This window comes from Hippocampus bargibanti, linkage group LG04, assembly GCF_051943395.1.
Source record: "Hippocampus bargibanti isolate YZ-2025 linkage group LG04, ASM5194339v1, whole genome shotgun sequence".
NCBI lineage: Eukaryota > Metazoa > Chordata > Actinopteri > Syngnathiformes > Syngnathidae > Hippocampus > Hippocampus bargibanti.
The window spans coordinates 26273582-26297447 of record NC_142737.1 but is presented as its reverse complement, the minus strand read 5'-3'; the positions used below and the strand labels follow the sequence as shown (position 1 = coordinate 26297447).

The following is a 23866-nucleotide window of genomic DNA, read 5'->3' as shown; positions in this document are numbered from 1 at the left end:
TCATTCAGTCCTATACTTTAACGTTTCTCGCAGGGACGGTGGGAAAGTTCATCTTTGACTCCCTCAAAAACCTTTGAAATGTTGCTTGCTTTTTTAAAAAAATGTCAAAATAGTATTTCATCTAATTTGGGGGTATCTGTGGTCATGCAAACATAAATGTAAGATATTTTGTTTGTACGATGCTAAAGAGGGTCATATGGTGCCAACATGATCAATCAATCCCAGTTAATAAATCAACTTGATTAATGTAATTCATTAACTGATTCTGATTACTCAGCTTGGGAAATCACACATTGTCTTGCGAGGTCTATTCTTGATAGTTCAGTACACGCTTAAGAAAACTGTAAGGCTTCAAGGTCTCAACTTTATTTCTTTTCCTTAAAATGGATTGGCTTTTCAGTGTTATTCAGTGTTTGAGTGTTATTTTTTGTGTCCAGGTTGAGCAGGAGATTTTACTTGTACAAAGGAAGATGTCTGACCTCGAGTCAGTACTGCAGCAGAAGGACATCGAGTTGAAAGCCTCAGAGACTCAAAGGACTATCCTAGAACAGGACCTCGCCACCTACGTTACAGAATGCAGCGTATGTAGAAACAGTGGCACTGCACCACCTGCACGGGCATAGACTAATTTTGTTTCATACACTTGGAGGCCTTGGAGAAATGCTCACTGACACATTTGGTGAGTCGCATGTGTTTGTCTTGCATTCTCAATGTTGTTTTCAGAGTCTGAAGCGTAGTCTGGAACAAGCTCGTACGGAGGTCACACAGGAGGATGACAAAGCATTACAGCTCCTCCATGACATTCGGGAGCAGAGCAACAAGCTTCAGGAAATCAAAGAGCAGGTAAGATGGAAGTGTACTATCCGGTCATGGTGGGCTTGCGATACATTAAGGTCCAGAAGCTTTTGGAGATTTGAAATCAAACTCCAAACATGTGACTAAATTGTAGCCTTTTCAAACTCAGATTTAAATTCAGATTGTCTACATTTTCACTAGCATTTGGAAAATGTGTCAATGCCTGCCCGAAGTCTGGAGCTACTGGAGCTCATGGAAACCCACTTCTGAATTTGATTTGAAAGCAAATTGAAATTGAAGGTGATTTGGTTTTCTCGCTGTTTTGACTTAAAGAGGTGGAAAAACAGGCTTTATTTGATTGATGTGGGATGACACACATGGCCATTTTTCATTCATCCACTTTCTGAACTGCTTCATCCTCACAAGGGTCGTGGGGAATGGGTAGAGTGTCTGGAGACTATCCCAGGCATCTTAGAGCAGTAGACGGGGAGACCCTGAAATGATGGCCAGATAATCGCAGGGCACACAGAGATGAACAATCATCCCAACTCACACTCACACCCAGGGACAATTTTTGAATGATAAATCAGCGTCCCATGCATGTTTTTGGAATGTGGGAGGAAACCGAAGGACTCAGAGAAAACCGACTCAGGCCAAGGGAGAACATGCAAACTCCCCACAGGGATGCTGGAGCTGGATTTGAACATGTTTCCTCTGCACTGTGAGGTCAATGTGAAAACTACTGGATCACCGGACCAGCTAACATGGCCATTTTGAAGATTCAATTTCTTTGCCCTTCAAAAGTATTGAATTTACTTTTGCAGTGACTAACTTGAGTTCCTCGGTTTGCAGGTATTACTGTATTTTCAAAATTTACAATGAGATACCTTCATAAATGTCAATACAAAGAGTTTCAAGAAGATATCAACCACAAACAAGGCATGTTTTAGAAAGATGTGAGGCAAGGGGGGCGAAAGTACAGGAGCAGCTCATGATGCAAAACGGACGGCATCCTGCCTCAAACATGGTTGGTGCATATAGTGTTATGGGGTGTTTATTGATACATCAATTCTGATCATGACGGAAGGAAAGAAATGAATTGTTCAATTAATTTGGCCCCAGCTGACTTTTTGAAACCTGGACTGGAATAACAACTATATATATATATATATATATATATATATATATATATATATATAAAAAATATAAAATAGATTGACGGCAGCATTTTTTTTTTTGCATCACTTATTTATTCTTGACCTGCTTTTCAAACATCACAGTCACACTTTACATTGATTACGCCTAGGACTTTTCATGATCAAAATCAAATGTGATTGATCTGTGTCATGTAATGTATGTATTCAGGGTTTATATATCCAGTGAGATCAGAAATTTAGTTCTTACACTGACGCTGTAGGAGGATAAAGACATCCCTTCTACCTTTTCATAAATTATGTATTTACTTTAGAAAAGGCATCCTTTTTTATCCCTTCCAACTCCAGTTCTTGTTACCAAGCACTGAATACATTGTGCAATAGTTGCTATGGTGATGTAAGCCTTATACCAATGAGTGAAGAGAGCACTGATGCAGTGGGCATACTGATCGTGATGAGACGCAGGGTATAAGGTTCAGACTGTTTCAGAAACATCATTTTTCAACCACCTCTTTACCCAGAAATCAGCCAAGATATTGCAATTTGTGTGACACAGAGTGCTTCATGCTTGATTATTTGCAACACTTGTTCTGCTATTGAGACATCTGCCCAAAGTCCTGCCATGTATACAAATGACGGATCTGTAGATATGTTTAAAATTCTTGCTGATATACTGTACATTATGTCAGACTGGCATTGAATAGGAATCAACCAAAGGTCAAGTAACATGTCATTTTCTGATGTAACGATGGAATGGTTTTGCTTAAAGGACAACAATGAAAAGGTTTCTTCAGCCGTCATCTGTACTTTTTTTTGAAGGTGTCGGACGTTTCGCTTCTTATCCAAGAACCTTCGTCAGCAAACTAAAGTCGTACTGGTAGTTTAGGCATATATATATATATATATATATATATATATATATATATATATATATATATATATATATATATATATATATATATATATATATATATATATATATATATACCTACTGTCCAGATATATATATACCTAGTGTCCTACTGTCCAGATATGGCGGTGCCGGACTCTGTTATGATAGGTCCCTCTCAGGTTGGGGGGAGCAGAGGACTACCCACTGCAGCTGCTCCACTGATAGTTCCTGTCGTTCTGACTAACGACTGGTCTCATTGCCCCATTTCGACCGGTATCACCTCATCAGTATTACTAATCCTATGTTGCCTAAGCAGGCTATTGTATGAACGATCCAAATTAAACCTCACCCCACCAAACCGGTTTAATGAAGGATTTAGTTGTTTTATGAAAATCGCTTCTTTTACTCCCCTTTCAAACCATCTATTTTCTTTCGCTAAGATTTTAACCTCATTGTCGTCAAATGACAAATGGAATTGTATAGTGCCTCCTTGCAATTTTTTTGCTGATGATACTAGTGCAGCGTGTTCGACCGGAAACAAATTCCTTGTGTGTTCTACATACTTGGCAATAAAGATGATTCTGATTCTGATGAGTGGTTGCTAGCTTTTAGGTGCATATGTACTGCCGATTGAGGCCCACTAGTATTATCCCTGCGATGTTGATAAAGTCTTTTTTTGAGAATTTGTTTCATCTCCCCAATGTACTGCTCTTTATAATTTTCATTCTTACAATGTATTGAATAAACGACATTGCTTTGTTTTTCCATTTGGCAGCCCATCTTTTGGATGCACTAATTTTTGCCTTAACGTGTTTATCGGTTTGAAATATTTTGTGTTGCCAAAGGACTCTGTAGTTTTTCAGAAACTCCTGCAATGTAAGGTACTGCTACTCCTCTCCTTTTTGTATCCTCAGAATTTTTGGTTTCATTCCTTATTCTTTCTTTCTGACATTTGTTGAATGACCACTGAGGGTACCCACAGTTAGTGAGTGCTCTCCTGATATGATTTTACTCCTTTTCTCTCCCTTCAACGCTTGTTGGTATTAGTTTACCCCTATGCTGGAGGGTTCTGATAACTCAGAGTTTGTGTTGTAAAGGGTGGTTAGAATCGAAAAGTAAGTATTGGTCAGTGTGCGTAGCCTTCCTAAAGACTTCTGTTTTTAGCGCTCTGTCCTCTTTTATAATTACTTTACAATCCCAAAGGCTAGTTGGTTCTCTTTAATGTCCTCACAAGTAAATTTAATGTTGATGACTACCGAGTTGAGGTGATCTGTGAAGGATTGAATTTCTTGTTTTTTAATTATGACAAAAGTATCGTCCACGTATCTAAAACAGTGTTTAGGTTTTGTCCCCGGGAAGGATGTGAGGGCCTGTTTCTCCATCTCTTCCATGTACAGATGAGCCACTATGGGTGAAACTGGTGAGCCCATAGCACAACCATGAATTTGTTTATAAAAATGTTCCCGAAATTGAAAATACGTAGTATTAAGGCAGATTTCCAATAATTGGCAGATGTAGTCCGGTTAAATTTGGTTCTTTCATGCAGACAACCGACACCATTTTTTTCTTTTTTAACTGTCATCAGAAAAACGTTTGATAGCATGTAAAATACCCAAAACACGCAGGCTGATATTTTTAGTCAAATGAAAAACACCAATAAAAATGACTTAAAGTGTCCCAAAATTACTTCAAATTGACCTCAGAAAGTTTCAGTTTCAGAAGGTCCCGCCCCCTTGTTCGTGACGTCACGCCAAGACATTTTGCCTTGCTCGAGAATCAAAACATGAATATGAATATGATTCAAATAGTTCTGAAGAGCAAAGCATAAATGTTTGCAATTGATTAAAGAAGTCCTTCCGTGTCATTTTGAGGCGTCTGGACTGCAATTTAGCATCCCAGAAAATGCACAAGATGGCACCCAAGCTTCGTTGGAAATGGGCTGATTTGTCTTCTGGGAATTTGTGTCAGCTAGTTCCCAATAGTAGTATTGCTGCAACACACAATGATTCACCATCGCGTTATTTATGTGTTTTCCTTCAAATTTCGCCATCAACACAAAGTCTTCAGACAAAACATACCTACCGTGACGTCACGGCAGGTATCGTCACCAACTCAAAAACAAGACTTCCTGAATATTTAGTGCAAGTCTTAAAACGTAAAATATAGCTATATGCGGTGGAATCTTTGTAAAATACGCTCAGTAGAAGTCATTTGAAGTGATTTTACAAATTATGTATGCGGCCCGGTAGTCGAGTGGTTAGTGCAGAGGTCGCCGGTTCGCGTCCCGGTCCGGCCTCCCTGTGTGGAGTTTGCATGTTCTCCCCGGACCCGCGTGGGTTTTCTCCGGGTCCTCCGGTTTCCTCCCACACTCCAAAAACATGCATGGCAGGCAGATTGACCACTCCAAATTGTCCCTAGGTGTGAGTGTGAGAGTGACTGTTGTACGTCTTTGTGTGCCCTGCGATTGGCTGGCAACCAATTCAGGGTGTCCGCCGCCTCGTGCCCGAAGACAGCTGAGATAGGCTCCAGCAACCCCCGCGACCCTAATGAGGAATAAGCGGTACGCAGGCGTCAGTTGTCCTTTAATGGAGAAAGAGGTGAACTTTGGGATGTGTGGAAGTGACTTCAATGGCTAAAACTGGGGGCTAAATACTTCCTTGTCTTCAAGTGTTGGTAATGCCGCTGTGTATGCAGGTCGAGTTGCTCTGCCTTTGCCAAAGCAGGAACAAATAGTGGGAAGAACTTTTCTTTCCCCCGCCAAAGAGGCGTTCTAGACATCCAATAACTGACTAACCCGGCACGTGCATCTGACTGTATGTACATGTAGCGATGATCAAAAAGCTGTGACGGTAATCTGTTAAGCTTGTCATCGACTGTATGAGGCCCCTCAGCAGGAGGTTATGATTTTCCTCATTGTCATTATTTTGTGATATGTTTAATCAAAGTTGACCGGAGAAAGTAGACAGTATTTACGCTGCTCATTTGGTGATAAAATACATATTTTAACCCTTTCTGCAAGAGTGTCAGATTTTTATTTCTTGTCAATTTCTGATTTCAACAACGGAGCCCTCTTGAAACAAACCATAATTTGCATATTCTAATACGTCTCGTTCTCTGTTCATAAAAGTACAGTACTAGCCTGCTTTATGTACACATTGGGGGCTCTTAGAACACTATTTACACCAGCTAAAAATTCAGCTTTCCATTTTGAATAGCATCTGTCTCCCACGCACGCCAACATTTGGCATTTTCATGCAGAAGCCGTGCAGTTTTGGATCAACCGATAGTAAATAGTGATGATTGATTAAAAAAAAGCAATAATCATTCAAGCCATGAATAGCTGTGACATATGCAAAACCCACCGATGTTTCATTGCGGGCATCTTTAGCACGTCTGTAACGTGTGAGTCGTATTGTTTGCTTTGACTGTCATTGTGTGTTTGAGCAAGTGTGGTTGATCAAGCGCCATTGCTTAAGATATGTGCCCACAGGAAACAAGTAGGAGGACTGTGATGACAAGAAGGGACAATAGTGTTTAATTATGACATCAAGTAGCGCAAAAATCAAGCTGGTGTCATGTTCTTGGGTTCAGAATCAGATTGTACAAATGTCTACAAATTGGGCCTTTTATCTTTGAGCCTAGTAATAATATTTATTCCCTTCCTATTATTGTCTCCCCTCCACACCACTTTAAGCAATTACATCTTGCACCCTGTTCCATACTGAGACTATGAGTTAGGAGATGTTAGTTTTTATTAGGCAGATTAATGTGCAGGCATGTAACCTGATAAGGCGGATGTTCTTCTTGTAATTAGAGCAAGACTGTAACCAATCACTTTTTGACAGACAGGTAAATGAAGGGACAATGGCACTTCCTACTTACTCCCAACATCGTTTCCTACCAAATTGCTTCCAACAAACAGCTTTACAATGAAAGATTTCTTTTCATCCTTTGCAGTTTGAATGTAGTCAACAGCATTACATATGTATGCATCTGCTCACATGCAGAAGTGTCGAACATGAACTTTTTTTCTTGCTGGATTCAGGTCAAGAAACACTGAAACAAACAGTGAGCCACTTTTCACTTCCATTTCATGTGGTAATTGCACAAGTATAACCAGTCGCGGACCGTCAGTGCCGGCAAAGCCTTCTTTGCTGGCCTAAAAATATCGGAATCACTGACTGATGGTCATATATTTTGTCCATGAATTCTTATTAAATAATTTCAAATTGTTTTTCACTTTCCTTTCATTAATTTTCCACTGTTGCGTTGCTTCCAGACATGTCTTTTCGTATTTAAGCAGGTATTTAACCAATTACATTTCAGCCATTATTTGTTACCAGAGACAGAAATCTACTTGGCCGCCTACACAATCAGTTGTGCGGGCCCTGTCGCATTAAATGTGTCGATCAAACTGTTGCTCTAACCAACCCAAAATGGGTACCAACGCCTTGGTCAACGTCAGAGTTTTCGCAAACTGTGATTGGTTAGTCACATGATTGGCTAATCACTAGCCAATCACAGTATCACTCGCCGCTCATCATAAGAGCCTACTGGCCAGAGCTAGCACGCCATATCTGTCGTGAGCTGCATAAGCAAATATATTGTGTTGCTTTAATAGCAGTTTTGTCAACTCACAAAGAAGGAGGAGAAGAAATGGATTTGGTTTGGAGATTTACTGCTAAAGCCATTTTCAAGACATACTTAAAAAAAAATGACATTAAGAAAGGTCGGACAGTTATTTCCTGGCTAAAGGTACCCTCTAGTGGACTTGTGGTAAATCACACTACACTTTTTTCAGTCTGGATTGATTCAGACATAGCACTACTGAAGGCCTAGCGATGAAATCGATGGCCTGCCACTGAGGACAACTATGCAAACTCCAACCAGGGAGACCGTCCGTACCTCTATACCAGGGGTCGAGAACCTATGGCTCTTTTGATGATTGCATATGGCTCGCCGATAAATCTAAATGCATATTCTCGCTTTTTTCTGTTCATTTTCTGTTGGGGCTGCGGTTGGCGGAAAGCGCAATTTTGATTGGATGACACTGACCGATGTTGGCGGAAAGCGCAATTTTGATCGGATGATTCTGGCCGTCAGTTGAAACAGGTAAATGCCCCTTTAAATGAGCCCGAGGAGTAAAAACAAAGTACACTTCAGCTTGAAAGCACCGGAGGATTTGCCTTTGTGGAGAGAAAAGGTTCTGATTCTAATTTGCAATGAAACAATACCATCGAACACAACAGTTGAATGTCAGTGACATTTTAACAAGCCCAATTAGCCCCATGTTAACGTTAGCATCAAGATACTTCTGTGAGAAGTATGTTGCATAGCAAGCGTGGAAGCTAATGAGCCGTGTGCAGGCTAGCTAGCAGTAACTTCGCATATGGAGCCGGCAAGTTGACTTTCATTCCGATCGTTCCGCTGGATTTTTACCAATCATGAGGAACGGAAAACCATTCATGTTAACGGTGAGTACTATCACAAAGTTATTTTAAATATTAAATTCTGACATTTTGTTGAAAAGTCTGTGTGCGCGCACTCGCGTGGTGTGGCTCTCACTGAAAAACATTTCAAAATATTTTAGTTTTATGGCTCTCTTGTCAAAAAGGTTCCCAACCCCTGCTCTATACTCTAATGTGAGTTTGACACGCTAACCACCCTTTTCCTTTTTAATTGTTTTTTTTTTTTAATATTTTTTAAATGAAATTTTAAAAAATTGTGTTTTTTACTGTGCTTTCCCATATATGTTTCAAAATTTGTTTGAGAGAATTATTTGGTTTCTTCACAGGAATATCATGCCCAGCTGGAGGAGATGCGAGTTTCCATCCGACAACTGGAGGAGGACCTGTCAGCTGCTCGTCGCCGCAGCGACCTGTACGAGGCAGAGTTGAAAGAGTCTCGACAGAACAGTGAGGAATTGAAGAGGAAGGCAGGAGACTATCAGCATCGATTGCAGAAGGTGTTTCATTTTCAGATCGGGCCTTTTTTATCACGCTGTTAGATTTAGGAAGAGAATGCTGTGACTGTTTTTTTTCCCAAGTATAAGCTCACTGACACTCTGAAATGTATTTATTCACAGGCCAAAGAACAAGGCAAAGCTGAAGCAGATGAGCTCATCACCAAGCTGGAAAAGGTATCTTACCAAACCAATCAACAAACAGTATTGGACCATTTTGGACTAGTTTCAAAAGAAGGTCAAATAATCGACATTATTTTAACTGTGATTTTGGTTTCAGACCAATTTAGAGCAGCAGTCAAAGCTCCATGATCTTCAAGAGAAGCTTGCCAAGGTAGAAAATCCTTGCTTGAAAATTATATAACCGTGCACCCCTGGATGAACGAAAGAAAACACCCCAATAGGCTTTCTGATAACCATATAAAAATTCATTTGTGACATCATTCTTTCCCTTCTAATATGGCCTTAACGTCAGATTTGGCCCATGTCTTACATCATCTTCCCCCAAGCCATTAACTCTTTGAACTCTTTCAACAGTAGCCAAAATGGAACTGTATAGTGCCACTTAGCAGTTTTTTTGACAACGATACGAGTGCAGCGTGTTCTACCGGAAACAAATTCCTTGTGTGTTCTACATACTTGGCAATAAAGATGATTCTGATTCTGATCATAAAGCTCCTTGAATTGGAAATGATCTTCTGAATGGTCTTCCTTCTTCTAACCCAACACTTTCCCAAATATTCCAAACAGTACTTCCTGCACATATTGTAATATTAATTATGCAAACGAATGTTGTTTAGCAGATTGAATCTCAGCGGGCAATGCCAGGGATTCATTAAATAAGTTTGAGCTGCAAAGTTGTGTGCTTCACAAACACTCCAAACGGATAAGCCGGAGAACAGAATGGATGAGCAGAAAAACAACACTTAAACAGTCTGGGACGAAATGTAACTATTTTAAGGTTGTGGTGATTATTTGTTTGTTTGCTTGTTTGTTTGATTAGATGTAGTATCTCAAAATTGACACATCATAGTACATGACTTATTGAGCAGAGAAATGAAACTTACCACCAATCCACAGTACATGTACATGTCCACAGCAGGTAGAGTGAAATTCGTGTTGCTCTACCTCAGCGCTTACTTTGCTCAGATTGTTGTCTTCCATTATTATATCATCAACAATGTTTTCATGTTAGTAGGATATCTAGTGCCAATGAAAATCATAAGCAACAACATAAAATGTGAAATTCTCATCCTTGTCCCTCAATGTTTCCCCCTCTTTTGTAAAATGCAAACATTAACAACTTTTAGCATGGTAGCATATGCATTAGGTCTATTCGCTTTCAATAGTCAATGACCACAGATCACAATCAAATAATCAACAAGCTTTCTTTATGTTCTGTACTTATTTCATGTTTTGATGTTGTGGCTGTTGTGTTAGCATGGCAAATGGTAACATTTTAACAACAGTTGTTCAAATTTGGACAAACAACGACAGTTTTTTTTTACGCTAAAGTCAAAAATACTGTAGTTCCACAAACCAAGCACAACTCACCATACATTAATCACAAATATTATCTGGACCATTCAAAATTTCCTTAGAATTTGGTTGGTAGATAATAGGTGAAGCATGACAATATTCTTTCGGATGAGAAAACTGTAATTATCATTTTGTACCAATTTTTTTGACATTGAACACCAATTCCTAGGCATTAAAATCCAGTTCTGAAGCCACAGACCATCTTCAAAGTATGAAGATGGCCAAAGAGCGCATGGAACGGGATTTAGAAAGGCTACAGAACAAGGAGGATTCCAATGACAGTCTGCGAAGACGTCTCCGTGAAACTGAGGTATAGAAACAACCCCCCCAAACAAACAAAAAAAAAAGACAATATAGAAAAACGTTATCGTGTTACCTTTACTTATGAATGACGTCCAAGTCTCTCTGTCTCAATGGAGATCACTGCCAGTGAAGAAAGTCGTCCTGTATCAGTCCAGTTACGACTGTATGTTTTCAGTCTTTTTTGCTGAGAATGACCGCTCCATTGATGCTGTAGTAGCTGGAACAGTGAGCACGAGCTGGAGCAACTTTGTCGCTTCAGGAATAGTTTCAATGAGATCCTTCTTGGCCAGAAAGCTGGGAAGTGTTGGTCTTCCTTTAATTATTATCTCCTGTTTCCATTGAAAGTCCAGTTTAGAGAATTCTTTCAATTTCGATATGTAATGAGCCATTCTGTAGCCGAGGAGTCGCAAGAAGAATCTCTAATCACCAGCGCCCCCTGTCATGAGGCAGGAGAACTGTGTGCCTCACCTATGCACACAGTTTTGATAAAAATAAAATAAAATAAACACTGTAGTACAGTGTTTATAATGATCAGTGTCAGTACATTATATACACCAGCTAAACTGTAGAAATTTAGTTCATATACTAAAAGCTTTTGAACACTTTAATAGCGACATGCAGAGGGATAGCAATGCGATCTCACTGCAGAGCAAGCCAGCTCAGTTAGCATAGGGATTGCACAATCCATGGTGAGGCTCAGCCGGCTGCTGCCTCACCGCTCGTCTCCACTTTGTCATGATCTGGTTGGCGACCAACGGGGGGGCGCTGTCGGCCCCGCCTGCACCTGCACAGGTGCTGGTCGTCCCGATCAGATTGGCGACCAACGGGTAGCGACGTCAGCCCTGCCGGCAGCCTCGCAGGTGCTGGTCGTTATAATCAATGTCACTTAAAAGGACACCCGGCACGACCATACGGTGTCGGTTCATTGTTTGCTGCATTGTGTATGCTGTGCATGTGTTTGTTTAACCTGGCGGACTTTTACTTTTGATCTTCTTTTGATACTTTGTATTTTTTCCGTTCAGATCATTTTGATGTTTTACATTTTGTTCCTGCTGACCTTTATTTTAATACAATTTGTCAAACAACCTCCTGCTCCCTCCTGCCTGCTTTTTGGGATCCGCACCCGCCATCACCACCTCGCAAAACGTGACACACTTAGTATTTGAATGGTAAATGTGAAAATTCTGCGATTTTGAAAAAAAATCTGAAAATGGTGAAGTTAAATGGAAAATAACGTTAAAGTACAAATCACTAAATTAATATAACTGTTTAATTTATTTTGTCACTTGACATTTCCGTGATGACAGGTGAGGCACAGCCTCACCTGCCTCCCCTGACTCCACGTCACTGCTTACACTGCATTGAATGTTTATGTAGTCCTAAAACTCAATATTATGTGGGTCCTGTCATTTTAGTAAAAATGACAAAGACCCTGGCACTGGAGTGGACACATATTTGCACATCATCTGGCAGTGAATTAGTTAAAGTCCAACATTGCCAAAACAACAAAGTGGTTAACCAAGCTAAGGAAGGGGGACATTTTCGACTGGCCAGGTCAATTTAACATGAAGAATGCACATACCAAAAAACGGCACCGTAATGAATCTTTGAAAAACATCCACAAAAAAAAAAAAAAAAAAAAACTTTGTTGTTGGCAGTAATCCACAAGTTGAAGGCATTTGTTGTTTATTGAATCCAAATGTAAGTACTGTCCAGCACCTGGAATTAACCGAAAGGTTGACTTCATGTTCATCATCGATGGATGGAAAGCCCAAATCTTTTTGGTTTTCAAGTCAAATGAATTACTTGGTCACACTGTTGTAACACTTCTACAGAGAAGTGTCAGCTTGCTGTTCCTTTGAGGTTACAAATGAAATGCAGTGGCTTGTATTCAATATCAAGCAATCCAGTTACAAATTTCTAATTTTGTTTAAACTGTACTCATAGAGCAGACTCATAATGATTTTGTCCCCCTAAGAGTGCAGCCATATTGCAAAGATTGCCCAAAACATAATGCCCGATGTGTGAAATGATGTTTGCACTTGTGCGGGCGTGTACAGGATGGTCGAAAGATACTGGAGAACCAGGTGAAAAGGCTTGAGATTGTTGAACGCCGCGAGACCAAAATGAAGGATGACATCCAGAGCAAAGGACAGCAAATCCAGCAGATGGCAGATACAATTCTGGTAACCCATTTTTTATCTGTAAAATAATCAGAGGGCGTGTGAGATTGTTTTTTCTTAAATTTGTAGAGAAAAGGTTCAAGTTTGCAAGGCATCCTTTCAGAAAGTGAATGTGATTAGTTGTTTGCCTATACCAAGGGTGACCAAACATTTCGGGCCAATGATAACATTTTTGATCTACCAAAGATTCCTGTTCTTTGCCCACACTCCTCTCCAGCCCTCACGATCGATGTGTGGCCAATCCGAGAAATACCTCTTGATTGCGATCAACGTAATGGGCACCCCTGGTCTATACAGTATGTGCCCTTGATTGATAAGCTCCGGCTGACCGGTGGTACTAAAGAGTATAAGAGGTGTAAAAAATGGATGCATTGAGATATAAGATGTGAATTTTTTACAATAGAAACCGAGTTAAATTTTACAGGTGTTTTGCAATGATGTGCACCGTCTAATCCTTTTATATAGGAGCTTGAGGAGAATCTGCGAGATTCACAAGCCACAGCACAGAGGATGGAAACACATCTTAAACAGAAGGAGAAGCTCTGTGAAGATAAGATTAAGGTTAAATGAAGTAATATGGGCTCATTGTGTGGTAAATACAACAACAAAAATAATACAATCCATGTTGAATGTTGCTCTTGTCACCTGAGCTGTAAGTGTACCTCTTCTCAACATCCTTTGTCTCGTTAAGTGACATACTGAACTGGTTTTGTGAGTTGCCTGGCAGGTGCTGGAGTCTCAAATGAAGGCGGACATGGCTGATAAAGAAATGCTGGAGTCCAGTCAGAGCAAATATGAGGAGGAGGTTCGCGAGAAGTGCAGCATCATCAGTGAACAGAAGGCGGTAAGAGCTGACTAGCTTGGAAGCGAAATGATTTTGGATATATGTATTTTCACATTTATCAGAATGATATAGATTTGTTGTTTAGATTATCTGACTTTCTTCATTGAGGAGACACAAAACATTCCAGTACCTAAGTCTGCACAATAAATTGTTGCCACCTCATTATTATTTCAAGCTGTACTGGTAAACCTTTTCTTCTAGACCATAAATGCGATGGAGTCTAAGATGAACAGCCTGGAGCAGAGAATTACTGAACTGTCTGAGGCCAACAAACTAGCAGCAAACAGCAGCATTTACACCCAGAAAAATATGTAAGTAGTGATTGCTGCCCATTTCCCTCGACTATGCTTTGTCCAGTCTGCTGTTTTAGCAGTTTAATTGAAGATTATATGTGCCTTTTACTGTTCCCTTTTGCACCTTTGGATGTGTTGTAATGACAGGAAAGCCCAGGAAGAGATGATCTCTGAGCTCCGCCAGCAGAAGTTCTACTTGGAGTCTCAAGCTGGGAAATTGGAAGCACAGAATGCCAAACTTGAGGAGCATCTCGAAAAAACAAGCCACCAAGAGCATACGCAAAAGAGTCGAGTTTTGGAGCTGGAAAACAGGCTCAGAGAGGTTCATATTGATATTCGGTAGCATCAACTTTTACTGTATACAGGTCACATCCGATTTACGACCCGTGCGAGTTACGGCCACCCGTACTTAGGACCACGACTGCCAGACCTTTTTTTAAATTCTACGGCTGCCATCGCGACAGCCGGAAACGCTATTGATGCATTTGGTAGAATACAGGACTCGAGGTGGTCCTTCTTGTTTAGAGAGCAGCCCACTTGTCGGAGCGAAATTGCATGTCTGGATCCCCAAGTAATCGACAGAGACAGAGGGCCGTGCAGGATGATTTATTAAGAGACAACACAAAGCGCTGATCCCAAAAAGTGGACCAGGGGAATAATCAAAAATAAAGAATACCAAAAATGACGAGTGGAGGGGAGGGGCAATGGGAAACCCGACCCGCATTCTACGCCAATGGCGAAAAGCAACTCGCACACGGTGGTGCAGAGAAGGAACAATCCCGAAAGGATTGCGGGATGTGGGCTGCACCAAAGATATAGAAAGTCCAGGGTAATACAAAGTATAAATAAAAGTTGACAGCGTCCCATTTTCGTACCCGCTGTCCTGATGAAGGAGGTGGTGGAAGCGGGGAGGCGCAGCTCCGTCCCCAGCTGTCAATCCGAACGTGACAATATCGAACAAGTGGGATGTTCATTTGCCGGAGCAGCATTGCACAAAACGAGGATACAAAATAACTGTTTATTAACAAACGCGTCTGACAATTTTCTCCAGCATGACGGCATCTCACTCGCACAGATATCGGGCTCGCATGCGTATTTGGGTCCACAGAAGGCGCGTGCACCGACACAGTAATAAAGATCGATAATACGAAATCTAAAATGATTAAAATGACACAAAAAGTTATAAGATATATAAATGAACTGTCAACATTTTGGTGTATAATAGTATCCAAGAGAAAGCATTGCTTAAAAACAACAGATTAACATTGTATACTATCCCGTCGTATAAACCTCGTGTAAGCCGTTTTGAATGCATTTCGATTTACGACCGTTTGACTTACGACCTGTACGACTGAGAGCGTACACAGACGCATTACGACTGTTTTGTCGGAACGGTCGGAACTCGGATGTTACCTGTATTTTGCACTGGATACATTTCAATCTTATTAACTGTAAAGATTGTCCATACTTTGAAGAATGAAGGAATGACAATTTGATCTACTGTTGCCATTGCTAGCAGGTTGGATTTTTTCCCCCGCCACCTTGAATTTACCATTACATTAAAAATGTTTAATATCTTATTATGACCTTGAAAATAGTTGCACAGTCACAGTAATTATTCAGGTAATCCAGTGAATGCTTTTTCAGGATAAAATCATGCGACTGCCTGAATATGGATTCTCGCTCCATCTGTCTTCTTAGATTGGACTGGAGCATGAGGAGCAGAAGCTGGAGATCAAGCGGCAGGTGACAGAGGTGACCCTTTCGTTGCAGGAGCGCGAAGCCCAGATCACCAACCTTCAGGCAGCTCGCCGCGCTTTGGAAAACCAACTGCAACATGCCAAGACTGAGCTCGAAGAGACCACTGCAGAAGCTGAGGAGGAGATCACTGTCCTCAGAGTGAGACATGAATGGAAAAGGAGAGCATTTTGTGATGGTGTGTTACTCGTTAGCTGAAATATGACTGTCTCGCCTGTCAAATCCGTAAGGCACACCGGGATGAGATACAACGGAAGTATGACGCTTTGAGGGACAGCTGTGCGGTAAGCAGCACAACATATTTTATTATTTGCATGACTACACTGGCTGTCATCAACTGATCAAGGTTACTCACTTATTGTTGTGGATGTTTATGTGTACATTATACGTCGTCCTGTTTGGATGCATTTTCAAAGCTTTGTCCCTCAATAATGGGACCTATAACCTGGATATTGCAAGTAAAACAAACCAACGGGAAACAAACAAGTCAAAATAAACAAGTGGTTGAGAAAATGTGCTCTTATACACAAACATTTGTCTGTATTCAAAATTAATCAATCCCATTTAAACCCATTTTAAAGCGGAATCCGTACATGCCCGCCATTTAAAGTGCCTCTGATCAACCCCAAATCAAGTTAGGCTGCTTACAATGGGTCTGGTATCTCTCCACGATATTTGATAGTCCAATAGGTTCTGGAAAGAAGACAGTCCTCAGCTTGGTGTTCCTGCTTCGGATGCTGCGTAACCTCCAAATTTAATTCCACCAAAGAACAAACAACAAATCAGAAACTTTCTTTCTTCTCTTACTGTTGATCTCTGCATACTCACAGTTTCCACTGTGACTTTTTAGTACTAGGCAATCAGTACTTGGTGAGGCTTAATGGATTTGACTGACAGACATGCGGAGACTGCAGATCCTTATGGCACCACTGTTAACTTCTGCAGCGAGACTCAAGTATTCAGATGCTACTGTCAGTCTGCGGTCTCAGGGGAAAAGATTTTCTGAGTCGAAATGAAACAACTCATTTATGCACAGAAAAGATTTGCTTCTCATGCCCTCCCCCCACTCCTTGAATCAATGCACGGAACACGTTTTCCTGAGAGCTGACAATGGAGGGTGCTTGTTCACATACCCCCTCATCAGACTCAAGAGCATGCATGGCGAGTATGCATGATTAGAGTAGAAAGACGTGATTAGCCCATGAAATGGTGATGGCTATTAGCCGATTATATTTCTTACTTAAAACCTGAAGAAAGCTTAGAAGTAGTTACTCTGTGTGTTTTCGTGTCACAAACTTTCCACAGGTGATCACCGACCTGGAAGAACAGTTGACCTCACTGACTCATGAGAATGCTGAGTTGAACCGCCAGAACTTCTACCTGTCTAAGCAGCTGGATGAAGCATCTGACGAGCGAGAGGACCGACTGCAGCTCAGCCAGGATGTGGACCAGCTACGTCGAGAGGTGGCTGACCGTGAGATGCACATGAACAACCAAAAACAGGTGAGCTGCGGCCTCTCTTCTATTGCTTCCTGTTTTGTCTGTGGAGTTTGTCCCTTTGTTGTTTACAATTGTTGTTGTTAACGCTCCCTGATGGTCAATTGTAGTGAAAATAAATATATATTGATGCTGTTTATTACATTACATATTTGAGCAGTTTTCATTTGAATTTTAGTTTCCAATTTACAATGCAGGTCACAATTCATTTTTGCTGTCACGTTACAACTAAGATTGGTAAACCTTCATCTGTCTTTTATTTCACGTGTAAATAAGCTTGGTGAAAAAGCATATCCAACCAACAAATTCGATAAAGGATGCCAATGAGATTTTTTTATATTCTGGAAGGTTGCTGTTAATTTCAGGTTTTAATCATCAAACTGCAGTCTTACAACATCCTTAATGTACTATATAGCCATGTAGTTGGCACCTTGATGAAGGGTACCACTTTCAGGCACCATTCATCAAGGTGTACTGGGAAACACTTCAAAAAAGCCCAACAAACATAAAAAAACAATATCCTGCGTGAATAATGAGCAGCACAACTGAATCATTTTATTTCAACCATGTCGATTTTGCCGTGAAAGTTATCATCTGGGAGCCCTGACTAGAATTTGTTCCCAGACTATGTTGATAAAGCTAATGTTGTAAAAGGCAGTAGTGATTATTTTTTTCACTTCCACGAATACAAAAAAATATTGTTAATAGGATTTTATTGATGTAATCAAATCCTACTGCTGCACCAAATTAGCACATACATCACCATCGAGCTCTGTCAATTGACTAAATGTTAACAATGCCATTTTGGCAGGGTAAAATAAACTTGCATTTCATTTTAGACAACACCACAATTTAAAAATAGTAGACAGCTGTTGTGCACCAAAATATCCCAACAAGAGGGGGTAAAAAAAAGGGATGAGCATCCTTCTGGCTATCATAAACACACTGCTGCCTATAAATAATTATTGTTTTTTTTTTTTCACCCGGTGAGGGGGATTACACATCTGGTGCTTCAAAACATCACTCTGCAATTACGGCTCTCAACAATTAAACCCACCTCCCTCCGAATTCCCTCAGAAAATGTCACTCGTAACAAGAAAATAATCTGTTTGCTATCTCAGTGAGCACGTTTTGGTAAATTTCACCTGGGTGCAATGCAAAAACTGCTCATTTCGGCTGATTTTTGGCCAAACGCATGCTCCTAACACCAGAGACACATTTTAACTGTACAGTGATACCTCGGTTTTCGACCATAATCCGTTTCAGAAACCTGTTCGAAAACCGATTTGTTCAAAAACCGAAACAGCACTTTCCATGAAAATCAATGTAAAAAATCTTAATCTGTTCAAAGTGTCTAGAAAACAAAGTTTTAACTATTTCATCGCATAAACCGGATAAAAACTTAATAATAGAGCAGGTCATGTGTAAAATTCTATAAAAACAAACTTACTTTCACCAATTTTCTTTCTGCCACGGGGCGTGTTGGCACCTATCCCAGCTGTCTTTGGGCAAACACAGGGCACACTAACTTTTCAAATCATCCTCTGATTGCTTTAAAATCATACTATTCAGGAGATCTTAACCAAATACATGTCTGCATTTTCGCAAAAATAAAACAACAACAATATTAATGCGTCGGTCACAATGAGCAAGACGTGACATATAAGGACGTGACGTATAAGGTAGTCGAGTGATGCATTCAGATGCACTCTGTTTGGTTGAGGACCAAATTTCGATTATATACTGGGGCATAAAAAATATGACATTTTTGGTTGAAAACGAATGGGATGAGAACCGAGACGTTCGAAAACCGAGGTTTGACTGTTTACCATTTCTTGTTGACAGCTAAATAGTCTACAGAACACCCATTTTCAAACTTTTCGATTTGTTTGTGCTGCTGTCATTTTGCTCGATACACCTCCTGGGATTTAATTGAAATCCATTTTGTGAGATCTCACCCAATTTTTTCCAAGTATCCCACACATATCCTCTCATGCAAAATACAATAATTGCAGAGATATAAATCCATTATTTGGTGAATTCATTGCGAGCTGTCCACCAACATTTTAGTTTGCTGTGTTTGAACATTCTGCACCAAAATGCCACCCTCTTCTCCAAAACCAAATGTGTGGATGTATTTATATCAGTCACCGATAGTTTTTCAGTTCAGTCTGCTTTTTCTTCCCACCTCCCACTCATAGCTAGTCAGACACTTGGTTTTCACTAACATGCATTATGTGATATCTGCACAACTTGTGACAGGAGACCAAAACATCTCTCCCAGCGCTGACACTGTAAAGTGTAAATCTGGCAACAGAATCTGTCTGAATAATTCTGTATTCTAATGTGTAATATTCTGGTTGGCAAGAAAGCGGTGAGGCTGTGCGATGTGTGCACTCCTCCCGTGGGAGCATGTGTGTGGGCGTCCAGCAGCGCTCTGCCGGTTGTGTAACCAGCAATGGAAGGAATAGACGAGGGATGCGGTGGTGTGTGGGAGGGCGGAATCTGTCATCCTCATCACTCCCAGGTCGTGTCAGCTGTGGAAGCGTTGGACTTCTGAGAGCTGTGGTGATGCTGCAAGACCAGCACAGGCTATATTTATCTCCCGACATTTAACATCAGCTCTTTGTGTCGGCCATGTGATGCAAAAAGTAAAATGTCCTGTGTCAAAATGTGTAATTTAACACACCCCACAGCGATTTCAAAACAACGTTTATCACAACAGTTTATTCCTGTGTTAATGGACTTGAGACGTATTGTCTCAAGTCCATTATTATGTATTTGTTGAGCTTTTATTTTACACCTGTTGCCCAGTGATTTTTTTTTATTTTTGATCTGGAAAAAAATACTCTCAAACTGTTGAATAATTTTGAAAAATGATGTGGATGGAACTGCATACTCATTTTTGATAGCTGGACAATTTTCCGATCTCTTTGTCTCAGTTTAGTTTGTTCCCAAATTTTCCTCTCTAGCAAACGCTGCTCTTCATCTTATAAAATCCACGGATATTTTCAAGGCTTTATAATTCGGTTGTTTGATGCTTTTTTAAGCTGTTAGAGACGTGGCACTGTGTAAATCCTGCACTCATGTGTCATCAGATTTTAAAACATTTTTTTATGGTATTGGTCCCAGTCGTGACATCTCATCCTCCATAAAAGACCACTAAAAATGTCATTGGTCGACTCCTTTGAAATCCTTTTCACTGACCGAGAACTGCCAAAAACACGTATTTCTCCCCAACTCTAGAAGGCACGCACTGATTGAAGGGGGATGAAGTCAGGAGACGTGGGGGCAAAAAGTAAGCATCACAGCTTCCACCTCAAAAATTCCCTTTTGTAGTTGGTTCAAACGGGATCAGGTGGTTAGGTCAATAACCTCACAGTGCAAAGATGCAAGGTTCAATTCCAGCGCCGGCCTTCCTGTATGAAGTTAGCATTTTCTACCCTGCCTGTGTGGGTTTTCTACGGGTACTCCTGTTGCCTCCCACATTCCAAAAACATGCACCATAGGTTAGTTAACACTCCAAATTTTCCTTTGCTGTGGATGTGAATGTTTGTTGACTTGTAGGTTTTTTCACTTGTTTGCCACAGTAAGTTTGGCACTTTTTCTTTCAGAAATTTTTTGAAGTATTTTCAACTTTAGTGACGTGAAGCTTTAGAGTGCACACAAGATGGTTGCAGTGCAGTTTAGGTATGTATGGCTTTTTGGTGACAAAAACAACTACAAAGTGTCAGATATATTTTGTCGGTACGTCTCATCAGTATGCACAGCAGAGCCTCATTGTACGGTAATGCTTTTCTAGTGGTTGCCTTAGAGTGGCTGCCTTTACAGCAGCTCCTATGTTTTGGTCTTCTACTTCTTTTTCCGTTCCTCTTCTTTTATCTTCTCTTATTTTATCTGTGCGAAGAAATAAACCAATGTCCATGCAACATCTACCATCGAACCTGAGGGTGTCAAACTCATTTTTCTCCATGGGCCACATTGTTGTTCCGGTTTCCTCTCGGGGGCCATTCTGAATTTGGGGAAGCCATTAGAATATTTAATCCACTCCAGATGTTACATATAAAGCGCACAACAACTAAATGAATAACTAGTGGCGGGACAGATTTGGCCCTGGACCTTGATTTTGACACTTGTGATCTAACCCTTTACTACTATTCAGAATCTTGAAACACTGAAGACTACGTGCACGATGTTGGAGGAGCAAGTCCTGGAACTTGAGACATTAAATGATGAACTGCTGGAGAAGGAGAGACAGTGGGATGCTTGGAGAGCAACACTGGAAGAGGAGAAGAACCAGGCTGAGAGGAGGACGCGGGAGGCCCAAAGAATGCTGGACACTGAAAAACAGAACAGGTGAATGAAAACACACTGGCTGTCATCCACACAATGCCCTCAAGGTTAAATAATATTCTGACTATTTTTAACACACTTTTCCTCTCAAACATCGAGAAGTGGAAAGCATTTTCAAATATGTTAAGGGGATCGATTATTTTTGAAGTAGGTTTAGTTTGTCACACCACTTTCAATAGGTCATCACAATACCTGTTATATATTCAGAAAGAATAACCCGTGACCTTCTCTACTGCATTTGCTATTACCGCTATTGTTGTTGCTTGCATCCACCTACACTCACGGGATGCAAAAGGCTTACTCTTTAAAGGATCATCTCTCGGTGTTCTGCATCCAAACATTATGTGCTGCTCGTATAAAAATGTGGGCTTGTCAAGGCAATTGGATTTTGCTATGCACACAAACCAGAAAGAAATGTAATTTTTGCTGTGATTTGTGTGGTTGAGCTGGATCGTTGGTTGGTACCTTCTTTAAGAATATAGCACAGTTGAAAGGAAAAAAAATGTATTTTTCTTTTTTTTGTCATTTAGACTTCGTGCTGAGCAGCGCAGCTCTGAGTCTCGTCAGGATGTGGAACAGGCCGTGAAGGAGCACAAAGCTGAGATGTTGGCATTGCAGCAGATTCTCAAAGACCAAAAACTAAAAGCTGAGAGTCTTGCGGACACTGTAAGTGTTTTTGCCCTGAAGAACGAATCTCGAATCCTCTCCGTGGTTTGCGTATGTTACAAAGACCACATCCTGTTTTCTGTCGTCTAGTTGAATGATTTGGAGAAGAAGCATGCCATGCTGGAGATGAATGCGCATAGTTTGCAACAAAAACTGGAGAGTGAGAGAGATCTCAAACAGCGGCTGTTGGAGGAGGTCCATTCAGTGTTTTCACACGTTATCATCACAGATCTTTGACAACATCATGACACCATAACATATTCCAACAATATGCTTGTGGTGTCTAGACAAAAACGCCACTAAACAAGGGATGTCAAACTCATTTTTTTTGCCGCGGGCCACGTTGGAGTTACGGTTTCCTCTCGAGGGCCGTTATGAGTTTGGGGAAACCAGTAGAATGCTTCCTGTCATGCACGTATTACATACAGAACGCACAACAAATTAATGAAAAACTGCTTTTCAAATCTGAAGTAAAGAATAATGACTGTGATTGTGGTTTAAATTTGAAATTTTAGTTCAGACTTTTGCAAATACTGTATCATGGCACTTGACATGCTTGATTAGCTTTCACGGGCCGAATAAAATGAAGTGGCGGGCCAGAATTGGCCCCCAGGCCTGCACACCTGTTTCCTAAACTCACTCCAAAGTCTGGAGAGTCATCGGGGTAAATACTCAAATGTGTATTGGAATCTGATCATGTGCCATCTCATCTGTTGTTCTTTTGTAGCAAGAGAAGCTTCAGCAGCAGATGGATGCTCAGAAGGCACATATCTTTCGTCTGACGCAGGGCCTGCAAGACGCCCTGGACCAGTCTGACTTGCTGAAAACCGAAAGAACTGATCTAGAATATCAGCTGGAGAACATCCAGGTGCTGCTACATGCACACACTCCTACTAGACTAGAAACTACATCTGCATGTCTATAACACTTTAAATCCTATGCTACATTAACGTGCATTTTTCTTCATTGGCTAAGGTTATGGTCACCATTCAGTGAATTAGACGAACATGAGTTCATATGGAGGCACCAGATCCAAAATGTTGAGTTGTCTTTTGCATTCTGTACAGATTTGAGTCTTTTGCAAAATGAATGTGTACAGCAGGGGTGTCAGTCATTTTTTGCCACGGGCCACATTGCAGTTATGGTTTCCTCCCGAGGGCCGTTATGAATTTGGGGAAGCCATTAGAATGTTTAATCCCCTCCACATATTACATATAGACTGCACAACAAACTAATGAATAACTAGTTTTCAAATCTGAAGTCAAGAATAATGACTGTTATTTTGGTTTACATCCAAAAATATGAAATGTTTGTTATGATTTTAGCAGGTTTGATTTGCCTTCGCGGGCCAAAAAAAAATATGATGCGGTGGTCAGGATTTGGCCCCGTGGCTTTGACTTTGACACCTGTGATGTACAGTATACATCCGGCCTTTGGTATCCAAGACATTCAGAGCGGATTTAGCAAACGGTTCTTAGTACATCCAACCATTTTTAGGTGGCAACTATAAAAACCACTGATACAAAACAAAACAGATGGTAACTGCGCCATGAATATCTGGCGCGGTGCAGAATCAGTTTATTTGCCAAATAAACTGACAAAAATGTCAATTGAATTCATTTCACAT

General features: G+C 40.7%; 1 protein-coding gene across 7 annotated transcripts in view; it reads left to right on the top strand.

Moving 5' to 3' along the window:
• Positions 1–23866, top strand: part of citb (citron rho-interacting serine/threonine kinase b) — a 57256-nt gene that overhangs the window by 6698 nt on the left and 26692 nt on the right. For all 7 annotated transcript variants that reach the window (XM_088994911.1, XM_088994912.1, XM_088994908.1 and 4 more), the window contains 18 exons: positions 438–581; positions 724–843; positions 8636–8806; positions 8927–8980; positions 9084–9137; positions 10512–10652; positions 12706–12831; positions 13294–13389; positions 13556–13672; positions 13874–13983; positions 14113–14287; positions 15667–15864; positions 15954–16007; positions 17029–17226; positions 21383–21576; positions 22104–22239; positions 22330–22434; positions 22967–23107. In XM_088994911.1, the coding sequence (XP_088851037.1) occupies positions 438–581; positions 724–843; positions 8636–8806; positions 8927–8980; positions 9084–9137; positions 10512–10652; positions 12706–12831; positions 13294–13389; positions 13556–13672; positions 13874–13983; positions 14113–14287; positions 15667–15864; positions 15954–16007; positions 17029–17226; positions 21383–21576; positions 22104–22239; positions 22330–22434; positions 22967–23107 (2334 nt within the window). The remainder of the gene's footprint in view (positions 1–437; positions 582–723; positions 844–8635; positions 8807–8926; positions 8981–9083; positions 9138–10511; positions 10653–12705; positions 12832–13293; positions 13390–13555; positions 13673–13873; positions 13984–14112; positions 14288–15666; positions 15865–15953; positions 16008–17028; positions 17227–21382; positions 21577–22103; positions 22240–22329; positions 22435–22966; positions 23108–23866) is intronic.